Source organism: Ambystoma mexicanum, chromosome 12 (genome assembly GCF_040938575.1).
Source record: "Ambystoma mexicanum isolate Mex_15411 chromosome 12, UKY_AmexF1_1, whole genome shotgun sequence".
NCBI classification, from domain to species: Eukaryota; Metazoa; Chordata; class Amphibia; order Caudata; family Ambystomatidae; genus Ambystoma; species Ambystoma mexicanum.
The window spans coordinates 21974263-21996300 of record NC_090936.1 but is presented as its reverse complement, the minus strand read 5'-3'; the positions used below and the strand labels follow the sequence as shown (position 1 = coordinate 21996300).

At 46.4% G+C, this 22038-nt stretch overlaps 1 protein-coding gene across 1 annotated transcript in view; it reads left to right on the top strand.

Moving 5' to 3' along the window:
- POT1 (protection of telomeres 1) overlaps positions 1–22038 on the top strand; it is a 386188-nt gene that overhangs the window by 134232 nt on the left and 229918 nt on the right. The window contains exons 5-6 of the mRNA XM_069627840.1: positions 18370–18417; positions 19854–19968. Coding sequence (XP_069483941.1) covers positions 18370–18417; positions 19854–19968 — 163 coding nt within the window. The remainder of the gene's footprint in view (positions 1–18369; positions 18418–19853; positions 19969–22038) is intronic.

Genomic DNA, 22038 nt, shown 5'->3' with positions numbered 1-22038 from the left:
AAACGCAATGCAATTCAATATGTGAACATGGGAGAAACAAATAGAGAGGGAGAGGGAAAGTCAAAAGGGGGTAGGAGTGAGCCCAGAAAGGACGGAACTAACCCATGGTTAAGGAGGTGTGAATGTCAAGGCAGTCTGGATTTCTTAGAAGAGTGTAGTGGCAACATTATTGAAAGGTCTGGCGGCAGGGTGCAGATGGGACCCCAAGTGGCAAAAAGGGAGCAGACAGGGGCCTTGGGAGTCTGCCTTTGGTAAGGGGGCCAGCTAAAGCCTGCTGGTCCCCATTTGGTTGGGAAGAGGCACTTGACAACCAATCAGAGTGCAGGGGAAAAGAAGGCAGCTCAAACACACTGCCATGTACACAAAGAAAAGACCACGGCCATCTTAACAAGTGCCACAGGTATTTCAGATAAGCAGGCATAAAGTAAACCACAATGATTTTGAGGCAAAAGGCAGTGTTTGTGATAGCAGGAAAGACTACCAGGCAGCGCAATGTCAATGTGCAGTTATTACAGAGATTGGAAACCGATTTTAAAAGCTTTTTTTATTTTCATTGCAAAATTCTTCTTTTAGCCCCTGGAGGTGCATCAGATCAGCCTTCAGTCCTCAAAACCCTACTGCCAACTCCCTATTACTTCATGTTGTCAACACCTCCTGGTGACAGTGGACCTTTTACTTTACATTGGACCTTTTACGACCCCCAAAGAAAACAAACCTCCACTGTGCAGGACTAAGAAACTATGCCACTGCTCGCCGACCACACTTCTCTGGGGAAAAATCATTAATGGGAAGTCAGCTAGCCAAATGCATGCCCATCTGGGTGCACGCAATGTACTCCTGTGTCACAGATGTTCATCATGCATGACGCTGCCACCATACATGTGGGGCATGATCGTACACTTGATGCAGAACTTCAGTGCAATTCCTACACAAGCTCTCATCAGCCTTTGATACCGTGCGTCGCTCTGTCCTCCTGACGCTGCCCATCTTCCATGATGATCCAAGGCAGAGTGTACTGCAACGTAATACAGATGAAATCCTCCCTACACCTCACCACACTTTGGCTGGGCCCTCTGGGTCCAAAAGAGCTTCCTATTTGTGTATATTCTGCATTGAACCTCCGGGAGACGACAAGGTGCCAACTGAAACTGTATGCTGATGAGCCTCTCAGCTGCATCTTGAGGTCTCCTCCTCAATTACATCCTCTGACTTAAAGACCGCCTCACTACCTGCTAAGCCTGAATGGCCCACACATACTTGGAACTCTACATGAGGGAAATATACACCCAAATCCGCTATGCGCTCTTACCAATACGTTACTTTACAGCTGTCTCACCCTCATTTCCCGTAGAGTTTTTCCTCTCCTAACCCTCTGGGTCGATTTTCTAGATTGGTTCCTTATGCATACATCTTTTCTCTTATGTTGCTCTCCATTGGCCTTGGCGGTAGTCTGTCCCCAATCAATTGTGGCCTGAATTTATATGTTGTCATGTGCATTATTCTTGTGTCCTTTCACCAAACACGTTTACCTGACTTCTGGTGAGCCTAGATGATCGATGAAGGTGAGGTCGGGCCTCCACGTTGGCTAGAGGTGCGGTAAGATGCACCAAGAGACACGTGGGAGGTCCAGGCAGATAGTGAGTGGATCGAGGAAAACGCAGAGGCTGCACAAGAAACCTCCAAGGTCATGGGATGTTGTCAGGAGGTAAGGCATGGAAACGGCTAATCCAAAGGGAACAGGTGAAATCCTAACATTGTCCAGGGTACGGAGGGAAACCAAGAGGCAGAAAGGTAGTTAATGGAGGAAAGACAGCTTAGGAACGCATAGAGCGAGAATGGAAGAGGGTGCCTGACTGCGAGGAACCAGTAGAGGGATTACAATAAAGGTTGGAACACATAAGGCAATCCAGCACTTGCAGTGCCCGAAACGGGGCAGCGTCTGCTCTGCAGGGAAACCGGAGTGTTGAGGTGTGCCGCCGTCCTCAACACAAGCATCCCTATTTCCGGGTATGACTCTACACGTGCAACGTGATGTCACAAGTATCCCTTTCTCCTGGTATGACGCCTCACACGCAACGTGATGGCACAAGCAACCCTATCTCCTGGTATGACGCTTCATGTGCAATGTGATGGCACAAGCATCCCTATTTCCTGGTATGACGCTTCATGTGCAACGTGATGTCACAAGTATCCCTTTCTCCTGGTATGACGCCTCACACGCAACGTGATGGCACAAGCATCCCCATTTCCTGGTATGACGCTTCACGTGCAACGTGATGGCGCAAACATCCCTATTTCCTGGTCTGACACTTGACATGCAACGTATTGTCACAAGCATCACTATTTCCTGGTCTGATGCGTCATGTGCAACATCACATTCCTGTGTCCTGGTCTCAGCCGTCGGCCATCTTGGGATGGGCTGTATCGCTGTTGCAAATGTTTTGAAGATCAGGAGACCGTAATGGGTCCCTTGGCTCACGCCCTGTTCGATTAAAGGAGAACTTCGATGACTTCCGTCTGTGGGAGCTGTTGCATTTGTTTTTGTAGTTTGTATTTATTGACGAACTGGGTGTTATTTAAAAGTTTGAAATGACTTAAAAAGTACCCTTTAACAGAGGCATTCCTAGGGTAAGGTGTGTTTACATGATATCATTGTTGGATTGAAAGACGTGTACCTGGTTTTGAAGTGGGTAAGAGTAGGAACATGGATCAGGGACAGGAACTGGAGAACATTGCAGCATTGTTAACATTAAGAGTCTGAGGCCCTTTTTACATGCTTAAAACTTACATACAGTCAGTGCTTTAAGTGGAAAACAAGAAGTGCAGGTACTCACCAAGCTACAAAACTGGACATTCCGGTACAGCACTTTCAGCGGCGTCTGTTTCGGCGTGGCACCTTGGGCACAGGTCCCTTTTAGGCACACCCTGTTTGCAGGCAATGACCAGTGAGAATAAGCATGTGCCAACGCACATACTTTGGTAAAGCAGTGTATCTGAGGTCCTTTGACACAAACTTCCAGTTTATTGTTATAAATTGTGTTAAGTAAGTTTGAATGTTTATATTAAATGAGACTTTCTTTTTTGCATATCAGTCTAGCAGATATTAAAGCTGTAAACTAAGCCTTGGAAGGGGAGTTTTATTATTGCTCTCTCATTGCCTAGTAACAAATTTGGTAGGTAACTGGAGCTGTGTGCGAGTTTTCAGTTTAAAACATTCCATCGCAACTGCAATTACTTAAACATTTACATATTAGAATTGGCGCTGTTAATAACAAAGAAACATCTTTAAAAAGTAATTTCCCAGGTTTTCCAAATCAATCCCTGCTCCATCAAAGGACACCAGTGGTAACAGGCGAAGCCCACTTAGCGAAACAGTGTTCTGCGCCAAGTGTGCTGAGAGCAGAGTAGACGCATGTTTGTGTCTCTGTTCGGCTGGGTGGGCCCTGAAGGAGACGTTATAGGCACTGCGGGTGCCGGAGAAAAGTTGCAATAAAGTGAAATTAAAAGCTTTAATCTTCACCTCGTAACATAGCTGCGTACTGGTACTCTCTTTCCAGCGTTGAGAAGTGCATGTACTCAAATGCTCAAAAGTAAGAAGTGCAGGTACTGGGGGCTGGGTAGGACCGGCCCATTTGAATCACTGCATAGGGTAAGTGCTGAGGGCAGAATGCAGCAATGGTGAGTTGGGAGCATAGTTTGGGTCGAAGGGTGTGGGCTCCAATTACTAGCAGATGGTGTTTGAGTTATGAAGAGTTCTACTTAAGAGATGATGGCTGGAGGGAGAGCATTCCAATAGGGGGGTGAAGTTGGGGGATGGCGTGAAAGCGAGAGTAGGCTGGGGGCATTGGGACTGATAGGCTGCTAAAGAGTAGAGCAGCTGATATTTCAAGAAGTCCGCCTTGGCAAGGTCTGCGATGTGAGGAGAGGAGGATAGAGAGGAGTCAAAGATGACACCAAAGATTTTTTCCTAACAAGAGGGTGAGGGAAGGGGACCCATAGAGGGTGGCCAGATAGAGGGGGGGGGGGCAGGGAGGGTTCCAATGAGAAGGATCTTGGTCTTAGCGGCATTAAGACAGAGATCATTGGCATCACACCATGTCTGAATAGCAGTCAGACAGTCAGTGGATGAGAGAGTAGGAAGAGTAGGAAATCTTGAAGGAGAGCTGCACGTCTTCTGCATAACACACACTGGATGTGAGGAGAGAAGGAGAAGATCAGGTGGGTCAGAGCGGCAAGGTAGATATTGAAGAGCCACAGCGAGAGGATAGAGCCTTGATGGACGCCGCAGGTGGAAAGTTTGATGGGGTAGAGAAAAGGGCCTAGTTGAACCTGGGAAGGATGGTCTGAGCGGTATGAGGTCAACCAGTCCAGTGCCAGGCCCATGATGCCAAGGGTGTCACTGAGCCAATTTGTCAGTGTTGAAGGCAGATGAAAGATCCAGAAGCATAAGAACGGATAGAGAGTTGGGATCGCAATTTGAGAGCAAGTCATCACTGGTGATCAGGAGAGCAGTTTCCATGCCTCTGACTGCTGTGAGGCCAGATTTGTGGTCGTGGAGACAACCAACATTTTCAGTGTGTTGGATCAGTTGGGAGATGGCCAGCTGCTCAATGAGATTTAACAGGAAGGAGTTAATGGAGATAAGCCATTAGTTAGCCGGGCAGGAGGGGTCGGCAGAGGGTTTTTTGAGGAGCGGATGCACAAGGGAGTGCTTGAGGGGTAGTGGGAAGGAGCGAGTGGCAATGGAGTGATTAGAGAAATATGCCAAGACTGGTGCAAGGGAGGCAATGTTGTCCTTGATCGTTCTGGAGGAGCAGGGGAGCATCTGTTTGGAGGAGACTTTCACAGAGAGAGGACTTGTCTAGAGACCTCATCCGGTGCTATGGGTGAACAAGAGGAGAATAGGAGGGAATGAGAGAGGGAGGCCTGAGGGCGGGACGTGGAGGAGAGGGAAGGCAGGATGTCCTGAATTTGGTTAGCAAGTGGGAGGCCAGTGAAGTACAGAGGGTCAGGGATGGCAGGGGAGAAGTGGAGACTGCAGTAGGACTGGCAAGTTCCTTGCAGATTTTGAACAGTTTTCCTGTGTCAAAGGCCCTGAGATGCCGGCTTGGATATGGGACCTATTCTTTGAGCAGAGGAAGAGTCTGTATTGCCTTTGGAGCAGGCAGCAGGCCAGTTTGTCAGAGGATGTGCCTGAAGCCTGCCACCTATGCTCAGCAAATCTGCATTTGTGTTTCAGATAGGTTATGACTGAGTAATGCCATTTGTTGTGCTTGGAGACAGGCTTCATGCAGATCCTCATTGCAGGGGCACGGATGTCGAGGGTGTTGGTGATAGAGAGTTGAAGATTAGCATGGGTAGAGTCAGCGTGGAAGTCTGTGGCAGGAGTGGGAGGGTGAAGGAAAGTGGCAGCAAAAGCCGCGACTGACACTCGCTTCATCGGTCGAATGATGGAGAAGGAGACTGGCATTGCAGTCAGAGGCTTAGCCGGGGTACCTAAAAGATTCAGGATGGCATGGCCAGACCAGGAGAGAGGTGTAGTGAGAGGGTTGGAGGTGGGATTGTCTGCTGAGATGAGAGCATCCAAGGTGTGTCCTTCTGAGTGTGTCGGTCCTGAGGGAAGAATGGTGAGGGAAAGAAAGTCACAGAGGCTGCGGAACAGTCCAGTGGCTGAATCAGGAGATAATCTGTTGGAATTCAAGCTAACACCCCTCCCATGCCTCCAGACCACCGGCCATAAGCACACAACACTGTGCTCCTTGCAGAAGTGCAGCCCATGCTGCAAAAAAGGGCCATAGAAAAAGTCCCCAGGGACAACAGGGGGAAAGGAGTATACTCCTGGTACTTCGTCGTACGCAAACCGGATGGAAAATGGAGGCCCATTTGAGACCTGCAGAGGTTAAACAGATACATCAAGTGCCAAATGTTCACCATGGTCACACTAGAGCACGTAATAGATGCAATGCAACACCATGACTACCATGTGTCTCTGGATCTCCAGGACGCAACTTTCACATCCCCATCCTCCCACGGCATGAAAAGTATCTCGGGTTCGTGGTCGGCAAGTCACACTACAAATTCAAAGTGCTTCTATTCGGTCTAATATCTGCTCCTCACACCTTTACAAAGTCCCTTGCATCAGTGGCAGCCCATCTCTGCAAACAGGGTCATCATGTCTATCCCCATTTAGACGACTGGCTAATGCGCGCATCATCCAGCGGGTGGGAGCAAAGCTCTCTGTGGCGGCAACAGTGCGTCTCCTCCAAACATTATGCTTCACCATCAATTACAAATACTCCTTGCAGCCATCAAAGAAACGTATGTTCCTTGGAGTGGAATTCTCCACCCACGAACACAGCTTGTGTCCCTTGCAGAACAGGGAAATCGCCCTTCCGATACTGCTAAAAACCTCCACACTAAACAGAATATGAACAGTGTGCCACTGCATGCAGCTGCTCGGTCCAATGGCCTCATGCATACCCCTGGTTCCACACTGCAAGCTCCACATGAGGCCGCTCCAGGAATTCCTGCTGGCGAACTGGTTCCAGGTAACCGGGTTCTGGGGGGACAATGCGCAGATCCTTCCCAGGCTGTGCTTGCATCGTAAATGGTGGGCCAACAAGGCCAATGTCTGCAGAGGGAAGACCTTTCAGGATGCAACGCCCACCAAAATGCTGGTGAAGCATGCCTCCCTCCAAGGGTAGGGTGCATACATGGATCAACTGCATGTCAGAGGGATATGAACACCTCAGGAGAAGTCCCCACATATAAATGTGCTTTAACTCGGAGCGGTTCAGTGGGCGCTCAGATCATTCCTCCCAATACTAAAAAGCCAGACCATCAAAATGCTAACAGACGATACCAGCAAAAAGTATTATCTGCGAAAGCAGGGGGGATCGAGGTCCAGGACACTGTCCAATGAAGCCCAACTGACGTGGCATTGGGACTTTGCCCACGGTGTCAGCATTCAAGCTTTTCATCTTCTAGTGGTACAGAACCAGACGGTGGAAAAGCCTCAGCAGGCAAGCGTCACAAAGCCACGAATGGGAGCTCAACTCTCGACGCTACGTTTGCTGTTCCGGCTCTGGGGACAGCTAACAGTAGAACTACTTGCAACAGTGCACAACATAAAGTGTGCCAGGCACGCCAGCATGACGCACTAAAGGGGCTCAATGGGAAACGCGTTCACTTGTTCATGGGATGATCTCTTTGCGCACACGTTCCCTACAATCCCAATCATGTGCAGGACAATGGAGATGATCAAGCAGAACTCCTGCATGGTGATTTTAATTGAACCAAGCTGGCCGCGCCAGACCTGGTTTTCTGACCTGGTTCAACTCTCCAGGGACAAACCCACCCGATTCAGCGATTGCCCTGACCTCATTACCCAGGGCAGAGGGAAAATCATACACCACGACCTGCAATCACTCCTGGCTTTGCGGAATTCAGAGGCCTGACTATATCACAGGAGTGCAGGGACATTCTGGCGGTGGCAAGGGCTAACAAGTCATACAGCCTGAAGGGGAAGTGGTTTATCAAGTGGTGCGAAACCCAGCATTGGGAACACCAGGAGAGGCTTAACCCATTCTGGGGGACGCCGGAGGACATACTGCCGTATCTAATCGGGCTAGCCAAGCAGTGCCTCACCCAGAACTCTATAAGGGTACATTTGGCAGCCATCTCTAGATACACTAGGTGGAATAAAAGCACTCCCCTCTATGGCCAGCAGCCTAGTCATGCACTTCCTCCGAGGCCTGTTTAGGAGTTTCTCTACTGTAAAACGGATATTGCCCGAATGGAGCCTTAATACTGTACTGTGAGGGCTCATGAAAAAACCATTTGAGCCGATGGCCACCACATCAATAAAATAACAACCGTGGAAGGTAGCGCTTTTGGTGGCGATTGCATCGGCCAGGAGGGTATTTGAGCTGCAGGCCCTTGCAGTTAACCAGCCTTACATGTGAAAGTGCTCCTCATGACGAACCTGCATTTCATTCCCAAAGTCCCTACAGACTTTCACAAGAACTCGGTGATAGCCTTGCCAGTTTTCTTTAGCAAGCCATCGTCCCCGACAGAGGTTGCGTTGCATTTGCTTGACGTCAAGCGAGTGTAGAAATACTACCTCTACATGACGCAGTCCTTACGGAAATTGACGCAGCTTTTCATAGCGTCTGGGCCGACAAATAAAGGCAATGCACTCTCCAAGCAAAGCATAGCAAGGTGAGTCTCACCTACCATCGCGCTCTGTCACAAATCAGTGGGGAAGCCCTTCCAGGCACCCCAACATGCTCACTCCACAAGAGCGACAGTGACCTCGGCAGCATTGGTGGTCGGGAGTTCCAATCGCAGACATCGGCCAAGTGGCTGCCTGGTCAGTGCTGCATACTTTCACAAGGCACTACTGCCTAGAGAAGAAGCACACCGAGGATGTGCAAGCAGGCAGAGCTGTCCTACAACACCTGTTCCAATAAGGTACGATCCTTTGGGTTTATTGAGCAGAAATGTGGTGGTTTATACCTTTTATACACCACCATCTACTGGTTCCATGTGTTAAGATCCCCGCAAAAATATTGTCATAAAAATATCACCATATTTTTGTGGCAATATTAAGGCATGGAACCTGCGGGGGACACCCTCGCAACCCCTGCATATTTTCAAAGGAGTGCGGGACACCCCTGCAACCTCTGCTCCCAAAAACCCCTAAAATTATTCCCCTTCAAAAATATTGCCTATGGCCTTTGCAAACGACGATATATACGGCAATATTTTTGGTGGGGATAATATTACTTTTTTCAAAAAAAAAATTTATTAGCATATTTGTAGTTTACATTTAAACTTTTTTATGCTATTTACAAAAAAATAAAAAAAAAACTTTCATTAAGTTGCAAACGGTAAAATGTGTTAGATCTGGTTAAAATAATAAAAAATAAAAAAAATTATAATAAATAAATAATTTAAAAAAAAAGAGCAGTGTATAGGTTCGGGAAGGGAAAGGAAAGAGAAAAAAAGAAGAAACAAAAAAAGTAGAAAAAAAACCCCAAAAAAAACAAAAAAAAGGAAGAAATGACAAAAAAAAGAAGAAAAAAAAAGGAACCCAAATCCTTTCCCAAAAGTCTAGTAGCAGCTCCAATCTTCTTCAGTTTTTTCCTCTCGTCTCAATAAAACTCTTCGTTTCGTCTTCTTCCACCGTCAGTCTCTCAAAGATTTTTTTGACGAAAGCCAACAAGGCTAGAATCTCTGTGTTTCTCCTCCCTTGACACAAGCTAGCCAAAGTGAGTTGGGGGATGATATTGTTGAATTCTGAAACAAATGTCTCAAGTATGTTGTTCTTAAATCCTTCAATGGCTCACATTCAGTTGTTAAGTGTTCTAGGGTTTCAAGCGTGCCCTTACAGAGCCGACACGTGTAATTTCTCGTTGAGGCTACTTTGCGTCTCTCAAGAACCTCTCTTGTTGGGAACAGTTTAAAACGGAACCTCATGAAGTCTTGTCTCAAAGTGGGAGAGGGGAACTTTGTCAAGTATCTTGGAACTTGGCCTCGTTTCCTAATGTCTTTCGTTATCCTTCCACCACTTTTCATGCTCCAAATCCGTTCACCTGTGTCTATCCAGTCCTGGTCGTAAAGTTTCTTCTTGACATGGTCGGGGTTTTTCAGTAGAAGCTCTTCGCTCAGAGCTAGGCTTTTTATTATCTCTACACATATAGATCTCCATTCAGTTAGAGACTTCTCACTGTTTAAGGAAATAGCTTTATGTAGGACTTCGTACCCTCCTTCACCCGGTGGTTGTAAACATTTCCTCAACAATGACCGTGATCTCCAAAACATAGTGGTGTACAGTGACACCATTCCCATTTCTCTCCTGATCTCTTCGCCCGGAAGGGAGCTTGGCATATTCAAAACACGTCGCAAAAATGCTCCCTCAACCTGCCTCCAAAGAGAGCCTGCAAGTTGTAGCTGAGTTTCAGAGCCGTACGTCAGAATGGGAGTTACCTTCAGTTGTTAAGAAATTAATGATCGGTAGGAGGGTAAATTTGCCATTTTTATGGTTAATTATTCTAGCCTGGGTTGCTAGGTTCTTAGCTTTTGACTTCACGGCCATTACCCTGTGTGAATCTACCGTGCTAGTGTTCACTGTTCGCCCCAAGTACTACATTGATGTGACCTCTGGTATTTCTACCCCTTGGAGACTCCAACTTCTTTTTGTTCTATGGGTTCTGTTTGCTTCTCCTATAACCATGATTTTAGATTTCTTAGGGTTGATGGTTAGTGAGTTATCACACACGTATTTAGACAAAGCATTCAGCTGTCTCTGCAGACCCACTTCAGTTTGGTCCATGATTAGGAGGTCGTTGGCGTAGAGTAATCTTCCTACTGGGGTACCTGCAATCCTTGGGCAGAAGCACCTCACACCTTCAAAAGCCTCCTCGATGTCAGATATATAGAGATTGAATATAGCCGGTGCCAATCTGCAGCCCTGTTTTATCCCTGATGATGTTCCAATTTCGCTCGACAGAGTTCCTGTCCTGTCCAATCGTATTCTTAGTGTTGTTCCAGAGTGCAGGAGTTCCAGGGCTTCCCTCAGATTGATCGGGCAGCCCCATTTTGACAGTGTTCCTGTTTATTGAGTTGAATGCATGGGCCAAGTCTATAGACGCTATATAGGTCTTATTTTGTTTAGTTGCTTTTGCCCTGCATTTCAACAAGTTTATCAGGAAAAGATTTAGGGCAGTTCCCGTCCCTTTTTTGAACCCAGATTGCCATCGGTCTTGATGGTGTGATTGTTTGGACCATGTGTTCAAATGTTTCAGGAGAACAGCTTTCCTACCACGTCCAGAAGGGCGATTGGTCTGTAGTTGGCAGGGTCAGACCTGTCGCCCTTTTTGTAGATCGGGACCACGATTGACTTGGTCCAAGAGGTGGTTATTTTCTTTGTTAGTTTAATTTCCTGGAACATAGACAACATGAAGTCAGCCCAGTGCACCGGGTGTTGCTCCAGGATAGCATTTGTTAGGCCGTCAGGGCCCGCCGCCCTTGATGCACTTGCTTTTTTTATTAGGGTAAGTATCTCTTCCCTGTCGAATTCGAAAGTCCAGGGTGAGTTAGAGAGTGTTACCTTTTCGTGTCCTTCCACCAACTTATTGGAGAACAAACCTGCAAAGTGTTTCTCCCAAGTTGACGATGGAATTGAGTTTTCAAGGATCGAATCTTGTGGAGCCGATGTAGAGTTCAACAGCTTCCAGATCTCGACTGTGTTCTTGTTGGCCATCAGGACCAACATTCTCTCCACGTCTGCCTGCAGTAGGTGGTATTGATGTATTTTCAACCAGTTTTTAAGTGATTGTTTCTCTTTTCTCAACTTTTCTCCTACATCAGGGAGCACACCTTTTTTAAGTTGCTTGGATAATTTTTTGATCGACTTTTTCTTTTCATAAATCTCCTTGTTGAAGACGTGTTTCCTTGTGAACACACTTTTTAAACCTTTTCCAACTTTAGCCTGAAAGATTTTCAAGGCTAATGGATAGTGGATTGGTTGTATGGTGTTGCGAAATGCGTCCCTGCTTTTGCCATTAAACAAGGACGTAGTTAGTTTACTGAGGTCAGTAGAAGAAATTCTTAACCGGTTAAGACCCGGTGTAACCTCAATATTGGCACTATTAAGTGAGTGTGAAGGCTGCCTAGCCGTATCTTCGGCACGGCATCCCACCATCTCCAATAGATTATGGTCACTGTTGTTGCATATCACCACATCTAAGTGGCTCATCTGGCCAAAAAGAGTCTCTGATGCGAAAATGTAGTCTAAGATCTTGGTGTGAGCATTTCTTTTCCAGGTTGCTTTCGGTGGGATGTCACCCCTTATATTACCATTCATCAGGTTTATGTTTCTTTTTTGTAGGTCTTCTCTCCAACTTATAACCCTTAGTATCTTCGAAGAGGCAGCTCTTGGCGGATTAGTTATCAGTTTGTTTCTAGAGTCAAAACATTCCATATTCAGATCCCCACATACCAAGACGTCAATGTTGTTGTAGGTAGATCTAGCTTCGTCGATGTAATTCATGACCGTTTCTTGAAGGTTTGCTGCAAGTGGTGATGCGGGGTTCCAGTAGATGTTACATATCAGGAGGTGGCAGATGTGTTGACTGTGACATTTTGACAGCAGCACAAACTGAATAAGTGGCGTAGGGTTCTGTGCGCACAGCTTAGTCCATCCATTGGTTCTTTTACATGCTGTAATCCGTCCTGCCATGGGTCGTCCGAAGTTCCCTTTGACAGCAGGATTCAGGAATAATTCATATCCTTCCAGGGTTGGTTGCTCTTTCAGCCAAGTCTCCTGGAGACACAGTATATCATATTTCTCGATTACGAGTTCCCCTTCCCCAAATAAATGCATGAATCCCCTGGTATTCCAGGAACAGATGGTCAAATTCTGGAAGAGGACAGTTTCGGAGAGCTTTCGGCATTATGTCTTCCTAGCCAATGTGCCCGCTAGCCAACTCCAATCTTCTCTTGGGCTGCCCGGGCGTGTCGCTCTGGGCTGTTTAGACGGTGGCAGTTCGCTTCCCAGATCGTCAGATCCTACCCAGCGTGGAGCTTGTCTATCTCCTGTTGCCTGCTTCTTACTCGATAGTGCCTCAGGACAGGCCTCCCTACCTCTCAGGCTTGTGGGCTCCATGTAAGCTGGTTTAGTAGAGCGATATCGATCCTCTTCTGAGTTAAAGGTAGATGTGGGAGGCGGTATTTCTCTTTCTTTTAACCAGAAACCCATAGTGAGGAGTCTGTGGCCTTCTTTAATGAAAGTGTCTTTAGTTCTACGGTCCGATATGTAGATCAGGGCTCTGTCTAGGCGCTTGTCCTCTGGGAATTTGATTAGCAGGATGTCCCTCGATTGTATTTTCTTAAATTCCTCAATTGATCCAATGAGTCTCATAATGTTAGTTCTGTTAAGGGTCAGATTATCTTTGATGTTTAAGACCCTTTCCAGCAGAAAACAAGAGGGGGACCTGTTATCACAGTTCTCAACCAACCTAGGACGCGAGGGAGACCTGTTATCACAATTATCGACCACCCTAGTTATTCTGATACTGTCTTTTTCTTGTGTGACAGATCTTTCAGTCGGTCTTTGAGACGCCTCCTTCCTTTCCCGGTTGCCTTGTCTGTTCTGGTTCCAGATTTTATACTCTTCTACGGCCAATAGCTCTGGGTCAGGGTCATCCCTTGTGGTTTTTTTCTTGATTCTCATTTGGCTGACCACTGAAAGTTGAAGGTTTTTGACCTGTTAGATTGGCTGTTTCAACAGTTGTACAGTCTTTTGAGAATCTGACCTTTATTTTAGAGTCTTGTTCTTGGTGGGCCCTTGTTTGCTGCTTTGCTTCAGTTCCTCTTCCAGTTCCTCAACCTGTTCTCCGTCCTCCTCATCAGAGAATTTAGAGTCAGGTTCTCCATTCTGTGACTGAATTTCCGCCTCATTTGAGCATGTTGACTCTAAGTCATCAGAATAAATAGACAAGTTTAATAAGTCTGCATTACTGTCGTCGTGCTGCCCTTGAACATTGGGTGGTTGTGTTGAAGTTTTTTGACAGTCCACATCTGAGGTCTCTTTTACACTTTCGTTTGCAATGGGCTTCTCAGGCCCTCTAACAAACATCTCTGGAGTTTCGGGTCTCTGAATGTTTCTAATGGTAGTGCTTACGTTTGATTTTGTCCCCTTCTTAATGGGCGCTGCCATTCCCCCAGTTTTCCTCACTTCAGTTTGTGGTGTGGCTGACTGTGTCTTGGCCGATGTCTTTTTTTGTCAGTAATTTTTTTGCTTGCTCAAGTTTTTTCCGAAACGCTAGTCTCTTTGACTGTGGGGATTCTGCCTTTTTAACTTGCCCTTTGTCGCCCTCACCCAGTTTATCTAAGATATTAAAGATCTTCGGGGGCGGAAGGGGTTCGTTTGTCGGTTTTTTGTTATTTTCAACCGGGGAAACTGACAGTGTTTTGAGCCTCTTCAGACGTAGGGTGACTAGGTTGAATTGGAGTTTGACTTGTTCCTTTAGCCTCTGTATCTGCAGTGACTATAGTTACAGGGGGCATTAACTCTGTAAGTGTGGATACAGTTATGTAAGTTTTCCCTGGTTTGTTAGAGGTCTCGGTTTCTCCTTCCCAAGGCCCTTTCTTGTTGAGGCCGTCCACGATCGAAGGCTCTCCTCCCAGCGGATCTTGTGGGTGTTTGAGTGAAAAGAATCTTTCTGATCTTCTCTCTTTGTCTCGAATTACGGGCTCCAGAATACTCTTCAAGATGTTAGTAGTTTGTTCCTCATTTTTATCCATTTTTGTTTGGGTAGCCGTAATGAAACCTTCTACAAAGATCATTTTACTGTGCAACATTGCAATCACTGTGGTTTGGTCTCACAACTGGTCGTTTTGAGTTTCAATCAGCTTCATAAAGGGTGCCATGGTTAGAGAAAAGGCTGCTATTAGTTTAGGGTCAATTGTGCTTTGACTGTTCGATTCGTCTTTGCTTTGCTCGACCTGAGAAGCTATTAGGTCCATCAGTAGGTCCTTGTCGAGAGTGTAAGGTGTCTAGGTCAGTCCTTTGTCGTTTGCTTGCAGGGCCTGTCTTTGTTAGTGATGAGCGAAATGTCGCCTGCTGTGCGTTGGCCATTTTTTCGCCTACTAAGGCACTTTGTTTTAGACTAGGATCCAGGGTCACTGGTTTCTTCCGCTTCAGAGCAGGAGCCGACAGGCCACCATAGCATCCAGTGGCACGCTCAACCCTTGAGTCTGGTTCATTGTCCAGAGCAGCCATCCCCTCCATTATGGTGTCTGCCAATAAAAGTGTTTCTGGCAAGCTGCTTTTGGTCCCAGGAGCCAGACAGGGCAAGAGTTCTCTGCCCTGTCCACATCTTTCTTTGGACATTAAGCCGTTGTCCTTGGTGTTCAAGGAGCTTTTAGCGTGGCCCCAGTCCCATCCTTGTTTGTTGTCTTTCCTGTAATTGTGGAAGCGCTGGTTCCCTTTCAACAGTATGGGCGTGATTCCCCGTGGCCTCCAGGCAGTTCCCAGGGTATCTTGGGCCAAGCGGTTTTGTAGTTGATATTTCGCATTTGTGCCAAATGTGCATGAGGGGGTTAATGACGCTCCCCTGTGTTCGTCCTGGATGTCTTGACGTGGTTTGGCAGCCTCTCCTACTTTGTGGTTTTCTGTTGATCCTGAAAGTGGGGAAAGTATAAGGTTACTCTTACTAGTGTTGAGGCTTGCTGGTGTTTTAGCCTCCCCCGTGTTGTGTCCGATGTTTTCTGCCGTTGGAGCATGCCCAGTGTCACTCTTTTCCTCATCTAGATGTACTGTCAGGTCAGTGTCGATTGGTTACTCCATTGCTGCCTCTATTATTTGTTTCACATATGCACTCCCTTCCACTTGGAGTGCGTTTTCATGTCTCAGTGTTTTCTTGTTTATTACCACTGTTGGGGTCAAGTGCATTACAAACTGGAGGCCACTTGAGGACTGTCGGTGGGGGGGTTGTGAGGTTTGGGGCGTACTACCTTCATCCTCCATATTGGCAGTGGTGTTAGCTATACAGCACCCCCCACCCTTCCCCAGCACAGTGAGGTTGTCCTCTGGTGAGGATTCGACCGTGGGAATCACAAGGTCTGAGTCGTCCTCCATGCGTGTGTGAAGCGTGTGCAAAACTTGTGTGTGTAAAACTTGTGGACTTGAAGTCACAAGCAGGGTCCAAAAAGAAAACAATGTTTTAAAAGCACTCGCGATTAAAGAGGATGCAAGGATGCCAAGGTTTTTATACCTTTTCCTTATTGAGTAACTTGTCAGCCGCTCCTCGGACCACTGACAAGAGCAAGGTGTCAGCGAAGGTAGAACTTGCTCGTTTTTAGCCACCCCAACCAAAAATTAGATTGAGGTAAGACATGTGAGGTTTTAAATTCAATGAACAGCAGGACGTGAAGCAGGTGAGTCAAAGGTCAGCAGACCCACAGTTCTAACCCCCCGTAGTCACCGCTCTAAGCCGCCCTAAAGCGCTTCCTCTCAATAGGTGTGCCAATAGATATGCCAGATATGTGCCAAACGCTGTACTGTGTGTGCTGCGTGCGCTGTTTAAATCGGCACATAGTTCTCTAAAACAGGTAGGCACAGGCACAGACACACTTCTTTTTGGGTTCTGCTTACCTGGGGACAAAGGCAAAGGCAGAGACTCCAAGTGAGGCTCCAAGTGCGGCTCCGGATAAGGCACAGGCACAGGCACTTCTCACTTCTTACTTGTCACTGATTTCCCCCGCAGGAGCCGCCGCAGATGCTGGAGAGTGTATCGGCAATGCAGCCTGGTCGGAGCCTGGTCCTGCCGTGCCGAGCCGAGCCCGTATACAGCAAAAAAGAAGAGGAAAGGTCCTGGTAACGTCCTAGTAACGTCCCTGTAGCGGGTCAAGCCGCACTGGAAGAAAACAACATCCGCTTCCGACACGTAATCATACGGTGTCCCAAGAAACACAATGGCAATATTACCTGAAACCCATCTACTGTGTACTCCTACATAATCTATTCATAGCATGCAAATCTATGAAAGATCAAATGCGGGAGAAGGAGAATGTTTCTTACCTGTAACTCCTGTTCGGCAGTATTTGTATCTTTCATAAATTCACATGCGCTCTCCTTCCACCCTGTCGGGTAAAACCCACATACACCCTCTGAGCGCCTATCACCACAGGGTCAGAATCTGAGGGGGAGAGGAGGGTCATAGGACTACTCGAGGTCCCATTGGTGGGGACCAAAACCACCCATAACAAGGGTGTTCGGCTACAAAATGTAGGCTCTTCTTGCCTGTAGCGAGGGGAATGAAAAGGTAACTGAGGATTCCCAGCCTGGCGATGGGGAATATTCATAGCATGTGAATCTATGAAAGATACCAACGCTGGAGAACAGGAGTTACAGGTAAGAAACATTCTCCTTTCAATGATTTCCTAAAAGTAAGGTAGTCACCCAGATCGTGGATGTGGGTGGGGTTAGTCTTCCCAAGTCATTCAACTGAAAGGCCTGCACTTAGGATGTGTGTTGCAACGTGGTGGAAGCTGCAGGGCGACCACAAGTAGAGAACCGCCTTCCAATGCTAGAGCAGATCCTGGAAAAGGTAAGAGCAAGGAAGGAAATGTGGAGCACCCCATCCTATGATGGCAACTCTGGAACAAGGATAAGATAAGCCATACACCACTAGAAGGTAAGGCACCCAAGCCTAGCTCAAGAGGAGTGGAGTGCGGGGAAGTTCTAGGTCTGACATGTGAAGTGATTGAAAAACACTAGCGAACAAGAAGTCTTCCACAAGATGGTAACTTGACCGAGATTCTGCTTTTAAAATTATATTTAGTTAATGAGAATTGAGATCCTATCTAGTTTTATATAAAATCATTTGAAAATAAATGCAGTAGTGTTTACAATTTGGAATTAAGTGAACAAGCTTAGTTAAAGGGATGTTCGTTTCAGCAGACACAAAAAAAACAAATGTGCCAGTTCAGTTTCCAAAGCAACCTCCTCTTCACCACAGCCACTGCAGAAGAACCATAGGTTTGCCTCCTCCATGTCCTGCTCATGATGTATTTCTTTGTGCTGACCACCTGTAGTGGCCACCGGCCATGTGCTGCCATCACGCTTGCTCAGGGCATGGCGTATGGCTAAGCCCCAGACCCTCAAAAGCTACCCAAAGTGGGCAATGGCCACAGCTGTCGCCCATGCCAATGACGACTATGGCTTGCGCAGCTCACTGGAATGGTCCACAGCGGGTACTTCAGCCATTCTCAAGGCTTCTGCAAGCCAACCCAAGTGGCCACTATACCCTCCCAAATGGCTAATGGCTCCACACAGTGACTACTTTGACCGAGGCAGGGCATTACACCGTCCCAGGAACCCCAAGCTAGTCTATAGGTCCCCACTGGGCATGCACTGTGCCCATACTCACTGTCTACTTAAACCAGGGCAGGCCTTTGGCAATGATCAAGTACCCCTTCCCTCCCGCACTCTGAATTGGAAGGCACATCCCAAAGGAGTCTCTAGTGACCAACAGCCATGGCTCACTTGCCCCCTGAAGTGGGAAACAGGCAGGTATTATACCTCCAACTCTGTTATGCGGTGCATGGTAAAACGGGCAGCATTTGCAAATACTGTCTTTTTTTTTTAGGCACGTTGTGTGCTAATAATCCTCACGTTCTAGCCTTTTATACCATTGTGTAATTTGAAGATGTTTGAAGCTCGCTGTGCTTTGTTTTGGGTGCTTTTTCATGTCAATGGGGCTTGGAGCACTGTTTTGCATTTCTTTTGTATCAGTATGCCCCAGTGTATTTCATACTTTTAATATGTTAAGTTAACATGCTTATTATTTTTGTTTGTAGGTGTATGTAAAAGCGCAAACTACCACCTTTATGCTGACAGAACCTTCAGTGAGTGCACCTTTTTATTAATTTGTTTGGCATGCTCTGAATCTTATCCCTACCTATTGATTGCACGTTACAAAAAATTTTTTTTCATTACACATATGCTGCTGGTTTTCGTGCCATTCTGTTTAATAAGACATCGTTATTTTAATATGTGGAGATTTGAAAAGATTGTATAAATTAAATATTGTACAGTCACAATGCATGGTCGACCCAGGGGAAAAAGATGACTGTAGCTCCCTTCCGTCGTCCAGTTTTATTAAATAGCATGTCATGTCAGTAATGGCACAGTTGGCCTCACGAATACACTGACCAGGCTATCCCTTCCAGGAGGTTTTGTTAATGTTAGTTGAGAAGGCTTGGGATGGCCTGACACAGGGGGTTCATAGTATATACCTTGACCTGGGCTCCCTCCGACCGAGCCCACACTCTTTTGTTCCCCTCTATCCAGAGATCTGGAACTATTACTATCTAAACTAGCCTTCCTCTAAGAGAGGCCAAAGCCTGCAGCCTGTCGGCCTCCCTCTGGGAATCCCTGAGTGTTCCCTTCTCTGCTGTTCCCGCAGATGATGTATTGGTATTTTCTCTCTCTCTTTTTCTCTTCCTCTTTCTCTCTATCCCAACTCCCTAATAAACTTCAAAAACCTGTTTGTTAGGGGCACAGATTTACCCTGAAAATACAAATAATAAACTGAGTTTAAGAAAGGTTATCTTGAAGGACATTCGAAAAAGGAGACCACAGAAAGCACGAGAAAGAAAGGTGTTCATGAGGAGCTACATGAGTTGATTACAGAGACTATCTGTTCTACCAAGATGGCGTATAATTCAAGACAATATTTAGTGAACTGGAGGAGACCAGGCAAAGGCACATTTTTTCTGTAAAATGGGTCATGTCGCCATAAGCACACTTCATATTTGGTGCGTTGCTGCCAGCCATGCACAGTCAAACATGTATCTGCCATGTACTTTCCATTTTATTTGCAGTAAATGGCAAATAAAAGTTTCAAACATCTTCATATTCATCTGCAAGGTCGAGCACCATGCAAAAGGTGCTCGCACTTCATAAAATCCCCTCACCAAAGCTAGTGGGCTAATAGATTTTGCAAGCCCAGTGATGCCATGGAACGTTATTTGCAGTCCTGTTTTAGAGTTGTTTTCATTATATTTTGAATGAACCTTAATTCGCATGAAGACTACTTAAATTATCATTTTCTAATGTTCCGAAAGACAGTTATTTTGATATGTTGCATTTGCGAGCTGGAGAGTCGCAAAATGTGTGCATGTGGAGTGCAGGGTACAATATGGTCAAATGTATATTGTATTTTGTTGAAAGATGTATTTGTATAGCGCACAGAACCCACAAGAGGGTCTCTTTAAACCGCAGCACTATTATGTCTTTGCATTAAAAAATGATGAGTGTTTTAAATTGTTTCTTTATTCAGGTGCCCAAACCAGGTTATGCCTACACGCCACTCAGTAAACTTCAGGTGGGCACTATAGTCAACGTGTTTGCTGTTGTGAAGCATTTCAAGGCCCCATTTCGCACTAAAGGAACGGGTATGTATGGCAGTTCCATTTTATTTTGTTTCCTAAGAGTTGATTACATTTGTGTATATTATACCCCTTTTATACCCTATAGTGGAACACCCCGGCCCCTTCTTTGTGTACATCGCGGGAAGGCGTGCCAACCAAGATTAACTTTCCAGGACATGCTTTTGGCCTCTCGATTATTGCATCGTGCATTTCTCTGATCACCAGAATACCTTTAAAAAAAGCAATGAAACTTGTATAGATTATCAACATAGAAAGGATATGTTCATGGATATATGGTTCAATGTCCATATTGCTTGCAATACAAAGTACATGACCACTTGTAATTATGTAAAATAAAAAAAGAATGTAGAAACTGAAGGCAGGAAAAATATGAATTTGGTTACAATTTACCTTGTCCCATATTAAGTGAGTGTTTATGCTCTGTAACAATGATCATCGGCACATCTGTACAGCTGTTCCTGCCATCTTCAATTCCTTCTTGGTGCCGAACCTGATAATTCAGTGAAATTCCACTTCCATTGTGGCTAACCATGAAGTGGTCAGTGCGGGTGAATGATTTTCATGACACTTACTGCACATCTTTGTTAAACTTCCTGTGGCCCGATAACTGAATCTACTCTAATGAGCATTAGAAAATCACTTCTTATGCGTCTGGAATTTCAGATTTTGAAAGCTGGCGAAGTTCTAACCCCTTTCACTATTGTTATGTGTTGGAGAATAGGGGGCGTGAGTATGCCAGCTTGTGCGCCTGATCCCCTTCCAGACCCCTTCTCCCAAACCGTGGTACCTGTGGGATGCGCTGTCCCTGGAAAGCTCACCTGTTGATTAGTTTTGGTGAGCACTCCGTCCTGCTGCTTCTGGCAGGGGCGCCTTTATGATCTGGACCGAGTTCCTTCACTGGTCCCTTGCACGTGGTAGTCCAGTCCTGCTGCAACTAAGCCACTATACTTCAGGTAAGTGTTCCTGTTTGCCTTTGTCTTCCCTCGTCTGTTTTTGTTTTATTGTAAAGTTTGTTGTCTTGTATTGCTGTCCGTTCCACTTTTAATGTTTGCTCTTTTGCTTTCTTCCCTTGCAGGTGATGTTGCCGGCCCGGCAGAAGCTGCGGAGCTCGAGGCGACAGCCGGAGGGAATGAGGAACGAAGCTGCAGCGGTACAGTAGCTGGTAAATTGTTAACTAGGGGGTGCGTGGGGTTCAAATGCGGTGTGGCCCTAGGACGGCTGTTCTAACCTTGTCTGTCTTCTTCACGGGGTCAGTGTTCGTGGATGCAGAGTGCTGTGCTGCGGCGTCAGGATCAAGATCACTGGATGTCAGGAGATGAGTCTGCAGATGAAGCGAAGAAGCACTGTTTTCCTGGAGGTGAGTATGCAGGAGAACGCCTGGTTTCAAAGGTAAGTAAACTGGTCCAAGTGGCGGTGAGCATCATGTTGCACGCAAGTAACGCGAAGCACCGGCCTTAAGGATGGAGCAGCTTATATAGCTGAGCTTCTGAAGCCACGCCCACCAGGTTCAGCCTGCCTGCCACACCCTGCCACTCCCAATGAGTCAGCACATAAGGATGTTCTCTGGAATAAAAGCTTTCAGCTCCTGGAAAGTTCTTGTAAAATAAAAGCACTCCTGCACTGAAATAAAGTGTTCCTGCTCACATCTCTATATGAGCCTGGTTCCAAAGGTGCCAGGACTGAGTCCAGCCAGGGCCCCTGTGTTTATGGGTCCCAAAGGGACATACGTGAGTCAAGTGGCCCATTGCCCCCATCACTAGACAATGCGGTTTTTGTGTTCTGGGGCCTATGGCCACGACAGCAGGGCAGAGTTGGAATTAACGCCTCCCAGCCCTAGGGCTATAACTACAAACATAATGTTTTCTGGATCAATAAGGTGAGGGTCGGGATGAGGATATGGGTTCCTGTGCTGCTTACGTATTCTTTTTTTTCAATACATTTTATTGCCATTTTAACGTAAAACAGTACATCAGACATTTCGCAAGGTTCGTAATACAACACATCACATATTAGTTTCATAGTTTAGTAGTTTAGTGGTCGGGTGGATGGGCTATGGGCTGTGCCTCCGTGCAG